Source organism: Habropoda laboriosa, unplaced genomic scaffold, assembly GCF_001263275.1.
Source record: "Habropoda laboriosa isolate 0110345459 unplaced genomic scaffold, ASM126327v1 scaffold786, whole genome shotgun sequence".
NCBI lineage: Eukaryota > Metazoa > Arthropoda > Insecta > Hymenoptera > Apidae > Habropoda > Habropoda laboriosa.
Window position 1 is genome coordinate 29,751 of NW_017100969.1, and position 8,661 is coordinate 38,411.

The 8,661-nt window shown below is 35.6% G+C and overlaps 1 protein-coding gene across 1 annotated transcript in view; it reads left to right on the forward strand.

Moving 5' to 3' along the window:
* Positions 1–8,661, forward strand: part of LOC108577675 (fasciclin-1-like) — a gene marked incomplete at its 5' end in the record, with an annotated part of 45,360 nt that overhangs the window by 9,839 nt on the left and 26,860 nt on the right. Inside the window, one exon of the mRNA XM_017940865.1 lies at positions 7,731–7,945. Coding sequence (XP_017796354.1) covers positions 7,731–7,945 — 215 coding nt within the window. The remainder of the gene's footprint in view (positions 1–7,730; positions 7,946–8,661) is intronic.

An 8,661-nucleotide genomic window follows, 5' to 3' on the forward strand; every position in this document is an offset into this window, starting at 1 on the left:
AAAAAAAAAATTATAAAGCATAATACTATAATCCTATGCTTAAAATGCATTTTCTTGTGGCCGTCTGACAGCAACCTGTAAATCTGGTGCGACAGTGAACGTGTTAATAAGTAAATGTTGTTCAAATTATATCGTGTTTGATATCATTTTCATCAGAAAAATCTCACCAACATGTTAAAAAAAATTTCAGATGAAAAACAGTAAAATTAAAGAAATTATATTTTTCTATTATGAATTGTCGAACCGTGAAATCTGGTAAAAGAAACCGAGTGGTGTAGCGTTACACGCTTGACTGACAGCGAGCGAGATAACATAGGCGCAGCAATGACGCAGCCTAGGCGTAGGACCATCTATACTGACACTTGTAGAATCCAAACTGACTGACACTTGTAGAGAATTTACTGTATATGCAAAAGTGCACATATTTTGATATATTCGATGAAATTAATAAAAGAAAGTGTGTATACGTTAAATCTGAAAATTTTACAAGTTTTAAGAAATTTCTGTATTATATTTTACCTGTTTTTTACTGTTTATAAGTACCTGATACTAAAGTCAACATTGTTCACAAGACCTCTGAAATAACTTCGATTGTCGAAATTTAATTTACATTCAAATATTTACGATATTTTGCACAATGCAATTGTCACTAGCCGTGCATCCGCTGTTCGATAGATCACAGAACGAAAGTTAAGCCTTTGTAGACGCCGGTAAAATTTTAATTGATGAACGAACGAAGAGATATAATTAAAGGCAGCGTTCCGTATCAGCGTACCAAGTGATCGAGGCATAGGTATACAAGCGTAATTAGCTATATCGGTGATTTCAGGTAATTATGTTCACAGATCAAAATCGGCAATTGCCAGTCGAGCTGGAGATAGCGGTACCAATGAAACTTGTAACTCAGGATTACGTCACGATCATTCCAATCCGTTCTGCCGCTGCAAAAATCTTGCTGTTTTTCGTCGTTCGAAAATCTATTAGTCTATTACTGAATGAAATTATTATATTTGAACAATAAAAGAATGTTGATCCGTACCGAGAATTCTTTTGGAATGTTTTACTTCTTTCCAACTTCGGTCTATGCATTCTAAGAAAATTAATTTCAACTATGTATCGATGATTACTATCGTGTCTCTTCTTTTCTTTAGGTTCAAAAAGAACTGTAGGTACTTTAACAACTATCTTGAGATCCTTTGAATATACAGGGTGTGCGGTAAATCGTAGTAAATCAACGAAGAGGTGATTCTGTTTATAAAAAATAAGTAAAAAGTACGGTTTTTTTATTGCTTGTCCAGTTTCCGAGAAAAATGATTTTGAATGTAAAAGTACCACTTATTGTGCTACATAATAGTATTATTTAATACTGATTTAATAGTGATGTAGTGTACAAATCAATGAAAGTGCTCCAAACGGCAGGATCGAGTGGATGTTTAGATTTAGGTATTGGGTTGCAAGTAGAGTGTAATGATTTTGACAAATTGTGTACTATCTACTACTGAAAATAATTGCTTCATATTATTTTATAAAATAAATGATCAAGATTACCAATCGAACGTTGCATTGAACACGTTCAATTTAAGTCTAGCATTATCATTTTATATTCAAAGTTATTTTTCTCGGAAATTAGGCAAGCAGTCAAAGAGCTTTATTCTACATTTTTTACTAATTTTTTCATAAGGAAAGATCTCCTTGCTATTCTCCCCAACAGTATTCATATTATACTAGATGTTATTTCAACATTCGCCTCGAAGTTTTAACTCTTTGCACTCTACTTGCACTTATTACTTGCTTGTGCTCAAAAATTAGTATCTATTGCCTTCAAAATTGATATTTAGTATCTATTAAAAAATTGATGAAATTTTTTAAAGCTAACACAGAAATACATCATACATAGATTGAAAAATATATTTTGCATATTTTATATTTTTATTATAATACATTTCATTAGAAGTTGGTTCTTTCAAACTATTTCACTGCTTAGTAAAATATTAGCTTTAAGAGAGCCTCAATTAATTATTTACCAAATGGTAAACAATAATGTCGTTTCAGTATTAACCCTTTGCACTCGAGCGTTCTGCACAATAGCAAAAAATTTGTAATATCAGGATATCATCGTTTATTATATTAGTTACCGTGATGAGCTATAGTTCATACAATTGGCTGGTTTCACTGAATCTTACACCAACAGTAGTTTTACCTTTCAAAACGTTTCATTCCTACAGATGCGACAAAATTTAAAAAATCGGTAAAATAAGCGCAAAAGGAGGAACGTGCAAATGGGATTCCACGAAGATGAATGTTAGGTTTTCTGTAGAAACGGTTTATGGCACGATCGACCGGGAACGGTTATTTTTGAGTTCAGGATTTTTGTTTATTGCTTGCACGGGTCTAATTACATCCTGCGAGGGTCACTAGAATTGCTTTGCTAGATTTTTAGTAATTTCTATCCCTCGCGCTCAATAGCCTAAGAACATGCTATAAACCACGAATTTCCGAACGGCACATCTAACGGTCCGCTTGTTTTGTAGAAACGGTTTATGGCACGATCGACCGGGAACGGTTATTTTTGAGTTCAGGATTTTCGTTTATTGCTTGCACGGGTCTAATTACATCCTGTGAGGGTCACTAGAATTGCTTTGCTAGATTTTTAGTAATTTGTGTCCCTCGCGCTCAATAGCCTACGAACATACCATAAACCACGAATTTCCGAACGGCACATCTGTATGTAACGGTCCGCTTGCCGATTAGTCACCCGGAGGAAATTCCAGATTTTTGGGACCTTCCGCCCACCCCTCGCGACCGTCTCCCACCCTTCCAAGGTGACAGCGCGCTAAGGGTGCACTGGAAGGGTGGTAAAGACGATATTAGACACGCTGATTGGCAAATGCAATTGTTCACCATTAACCAATCAGCGTGTCCTAACAAATTCCCTCTCACGGACGTCCGAGACGCGACGTCGGAGAGTGAGTCGTCGAGTAGTTGTTCAACCACCACGAACAAGGAGAACCAAGGAGCAACCAGCTGACATCACGCGATACCATAGATCAGTTTTTACAAGTCCCAATCATTTGGGTGGTCCTTCGAACCAGTATCTAGACGGCACAACATCGTGCAAACATCCACAAAGCTCGAAAGTTCATCGCCACAACCACGGGCATTAACAATGAACAAACTCATAAAATAACCCACGTAGCAGCTTTGTTTCGTCTTTTAATCGTTCTCCGTGCCAGGGTTGTGGCCAAAATATGCGCGGTTTTTATTCTCGAAACTCGACCGATTTGCATTAAGCGGCTCTGTTTTCGCGTTAATTTATCGCGTGGATATGTTTTATGCCTCTCTTCTGCTTTATGACGCACAGTTACAGCCTCCAATGAGACGGTAAAACAACCACGGAAGAGAAACACCGAAATTTCGTAACGCGACACGTTTGAGATAAAACAAATTTTTTTTCCGCGTGACCGCCGCCAGATACGCGAACGTCACCGCAATTAATTCATTCCACGTCGTTCTGCGAATGCGAATCCCGTTGTTGAATCGTCGTTCATTTGGAAGCGATAAATGGCACCCGCAGAGCACGGCTTAATTCCGCTTAAACGCGAAATTGAAGGTTTGGTGTTGAACCTCATTCGAGTCTCGATTCATTGGGGACACTTAAGAGATCTTGATGATTCTAATTGGTCAATTACGTTTTAAGGCTGGTGACAAATGTGTGCAGGAAACGCAACTCGTTCGTTAATTAAATTTTCTCTAAATTCCTTGAAGCGTAAACGAGGAAAATAAAATGAAGGATACAGGAGATCTGTCTGCGAATTTTTGCTAAATTCTAAATAAGACTGATTAGTTTTTTAGATAAATCACTAGGTAATGGTTCAGGGGAATTTAAACATTGATCGTATTTTCCATAACTTTCGAGGTATCTTTTACAAAATGCTAAGTCGTACAAAAGAAAGAACCTTTATATAGTACTGTAAATCATCGAAGGAATTACCGTTTCTTAATTAACCGATCAATAATGTTCATGTCGCTTGTCATCGTTTTTATCTAGCTAATTGCCAATTAAAAGAAGTTCTTTGTCTTCAACGATAAGATTCATCTTAACACATTCGATGTTACTGACGCAACTGTTGCGCTTTGTTTTTATCGAATATTCGTTGTTGTCACGACGTTACCATTGAAACAAGAATGTTGTACAGCAGTGATAATTGTTCGGTGTACTTACTTGTTGAAAAACAAACTGATACTTGTTACAAACATTTTTACTTAAAATAAAAATATATTTGATAAAAAAAATTTGCAACTCCTGGGAAGGGATACACGCATTTTAGTAGCAGTGAATTTATTAGAGATATAGTATGAAAAAAGGAATTATGTATTGTAAAAAATACAATAGAGACGCTATTGTTGCGTGTAATCTCTCTTTTCTGTTTGACATCTTTAGAAATATAGCCTCGCTATTTAATTTTCCCCACAGTGGCTTTCTTCATTACCAGTAGGTTCCTATACCTTTCGTTTCACTGTACGAACTTTTTCATGTCAATCAGTATTTAATCATTGAGAACGTATGTTCAAAACACCCGATCAGAAAGACTCGTTACAGAACAGAAGTAACCCTGTTCACTGATTTGTACAATTTTTGGCACAGGGATAATAAAATTATAATATTGTATCTAACAAATTGATTGCAAATTTTCATCCTTGCCCAGATCAGTGCAAGTGTTAAATGTACAAAAAGAATTTTTAACGTTGAAATAGGATTAAAAGATGCATTAGTTTCAAGTATGATGCTGAAAGAAATGTAACGTGGCTGTTACCAAATTACCAAAGGTTAGATTACACTGTTTTTGGCAGAATCAGGAAAAATCTAATTTCATTCTCGTATGGTAATATATATTGTTACGAATCGCGATATGTTTGTTGCGAATCGCGATAATTGTCCCTCTTTTTGAGTCAGACCATTTAAGGAATCTACTCGGGATAGGGGACTCGGGTAGTGCTCGAAAGATAGATTATTAACGTACAACAGTTTGCTGTTAAAACTATATATTTGTGAATGAACGTTGTGCAGAGCGCGAAATGTCTAGGCTTACTGATAGGAAAATTGTGTGTCGTGTCGTGTGGTGTTCGCTATTTTATGAACTACGTGTGTATTGTGATTGGTGGTGTGAAAACTGTCATAGGTGGTGAAAGTGTGTGGTGATTGGTTTTTTCGGTGTGTTTGGGGTATGTCTGGTGGTGGTGTGAAAGTGGGGAATTTGTTCTCACATTTGTTATATTGCTTGTTGGAGGTCTGTTTATGATCTTAGGGCATGTGGTGTCCAGGTGTGAGAGTGGTCGAATTTTTGGTGTAATAAAGTAATTTGCCCATGCCGGCTAAGATCTCGCTTTTTAGAAGGTGCTGTCTATTGAAAATAGCGATGTTATTGTTCGGCTCGTCGGTACGGCCGAACAACCCAAGCGGCGTCTGTTACGCATGTGACAATATTTTTACAATGTTCTGTTACATATACAACTTGAAAGAGAAATTTTTTAAAAATTATTAGTATTACTTAAAAACCGCAGGAAGATCGGATGAATTTATACAGTGCATAAGCTCCAATTCTTATAAATCGTACTGTATTCCTTTCAGCACTTTGCAATTCGATTAGAAGAAGCAGAATTGCGCTTATTGTTAAACGCATACAAGAATGAACTAAGATAAGAGGAAAGGGGACAAAATTGAATGAAACGTAAAATGAACGCTGAACAATACATGGAGCGTAGGGAATAAAAGGCAAATGCAGACGAGTGATCTGCCAGAAAAAGAGGCTTATGGGGGAATATTCTTTGTTAGAGAGGCCCGTGGATTTTCATGAAATTTATTCGATCCGCTCTTTGAAGCCACTAGTCTCGGTGGTAGATGCATCTATCTACAAATGCAGCAGCAACTCAAGATCGGAAAAGTAACCGTAAGTGCTACAGAGTGCTGCAAGTCGGAAAATTCATGAGAAGGCTATCAACCGGAAAAAGAATCACTTTCATTAAGCTCTCTCCTCGTCTCTAGCCTCCATGCGCCTCTTTTTCCCATCCCTCTTTCTGCTCTCATTAAAGTTTTTATAAAAATGCCACAACTCCAATTAGGAAATAAATTTTCAACTCTAAACAATTTTCGCGAGCTGAGAACGCAAATTGTAGCGTCGAATGCTTTGTGGACATTTCTTTCGCAATACTTTGCAGGTACTAATTGATAGTGTTTAATTGGGATTGATTTACAGCATAAAGTTTTTGTAAACTGTTAGAACAGGACAGAAGAAAACTATTCCTTAATTTGCACAATTATTTATTTGTTATGCTTAATGTACCGTTATATTTTTATCGTTCTGCTGATAAAACATGAAAGTAAAATCCGTAAAATTAATGTAATCCGATAATTTCTTTAAAATTATAAGATAGAAGTTTCGTGATTCTACGAAAAAATGATTCTTGAACGCATATTTGTTAAGATACTCCTGTTCCTTTCAATGGCTCCTATCAATTTGAATAATATCGTAAAGAAAATTTTCAATAGATTATAATGAATTTGTAACTTGTAGCTTTTTTTCCAAAACATACCATGTTTCGTGATCAAGAGCAATCCACGATACGAGATGTTCTACAACGTGAAATTCTAGCTTCGCTTTCGCCTGCATAAGTACTTACAAATGCACACCTAACGAAGAAGACTTATTGCTAACTGTCTAACAACGTTCCTTCCAATTCTCTTCTTTCTGCTTCCTGAGAAAGTTCCAAGTACGAGAGCGCACATAACTTTTGACTCTGTTCTCGTCTTCTGTCGTAACTCGCAGTTAGATATATACGAGTTCTTGCTTGCACGAGGCTAACTTTCAATCGTTCTTCGAATAAAATCACGGCGCGGTTCTCTTGTTAATTATAAATTATTTACCTAGATCCAAGTTTAACATTGTCCTGCCAAATTTACTAGAGAGAAGCACGGCATACCAAATAGATTTTTATAGTCAATATAAATCAACCTGTTTTCATTCGATACCTAATCATTCACATCTTTAAAATTGCACAGACATTATTCACGTGTACAGGGTATCCCCTAGAATTTTCTCATTTAAGATATTCTTCTTCTGAATATTCGAATCATTGTTATCTATTCTTGTTAAAATTGCTTATAATTCAATTCGAGGTTATTTTCACTCTCATGTTATCGTATAATTATCATACGTTGTGCTTTCTATTTTTCTCTTCTTCCTCATTTTTTTACATTTTGTAATCTTGTTATAATTATGATACTGTCACGATGCAATAAAAACGATTAAAACAGAAAAAAAGTATAAAGTTCCTTAGATTCTTCCTATAAATATACTTTAACTTTTTCTCGTGATACGAATTTCTTTCAAATCTAATCGATAAGAAACATGTTTCGTTTGATAAAGTTAAGCGAGGTCTTCTGTACAGAATTGTGTGTAACAATATCTGTTTCACGCAACTTGCAGCAATGAATTTACATTGAACGTTACGTACTCTAATTTAATACAGAGTAAACATTTAATCGAGTGCGATGAACAGTTGGAATTATTACGTATGCATCACTAATATTATAACGCAAGCTGCAAATTATTCGAAGAAACGAATTACCCATTTTCTCTTTCTATACATATATTCGGTGGCTATTTCATTGTGTTCAGACATGCCATGCATGCTTCTGTAGACGTTCTTCATGATTTACTTGTTTCTTATAGGTACCCACCGCAGCAGACAGGAAGAAACTGTATTTCAACGTGGTCCAGGAAGCCAGCGGAAACCAGGTAGTAACTGTCGAAGGTGGTGGCGTGAATGCAACAGTGATTACGGCAAATATTGCTGCTACGAATGGATTAATCCATATCATCGATAGGGTTCTTGGTGTTCCATACACCACCGTGCTGGAGAAACTTAAAACCGACCCTATGCTCAAGTGAGTTGAAGTATTTCATAATATTTAAGTAAATATTTATTAGATATTTTGGATTATTTGTTTGTTTTGAAAAACCAAGGAAACAGAAATTTGTTTCATTTGGAATCTAATTGATGTATTATATTTCCCTTGGAATTGAGCTAGATCTATGAATCTAATGTACAGCTATCACAGTAGAATTTTTATTTTATAATTTTGTACTGATTATATCATCTGTTTTACACATAATAAGAGTAAATACTGAAAACTGTTCTGTGCCTGCACTTACACAAAGTTACTTCTTTGTAGTTAGATTGGTATAGATGTTAATAAAATAAATATACTGCAAGAAAGTTAAAGAAACCAAGAAATGGTAAAATGTAATAATTTATACACATGAATTATAAAATCTCAAAGCTTTTTACATCACTATTTAATTTTTCAAATTCTTTGTCAATACTTTTGAGAAAAGTTTAATGTATGCATGTACAGTAAATTCTCTACAAGAGTCAGTAAGTTTGGATTCTACAAGTGACAGTATAGATGGTCCTACGCCTAGGCGCGTCATTGCTGCGCCCATCTTATCTCGCTCGCAGTCAGTCAAGCGTGTAACGCTACATCAGTCGGTTTCCTTTACGAGATTTCACTGCTCGACAAATCATAATAGAAAAATATAATTTCTTTAATTTTACTTTTTTTCATCTGGAATTTTTTTTAACATGTTGGTGAGATTTTTC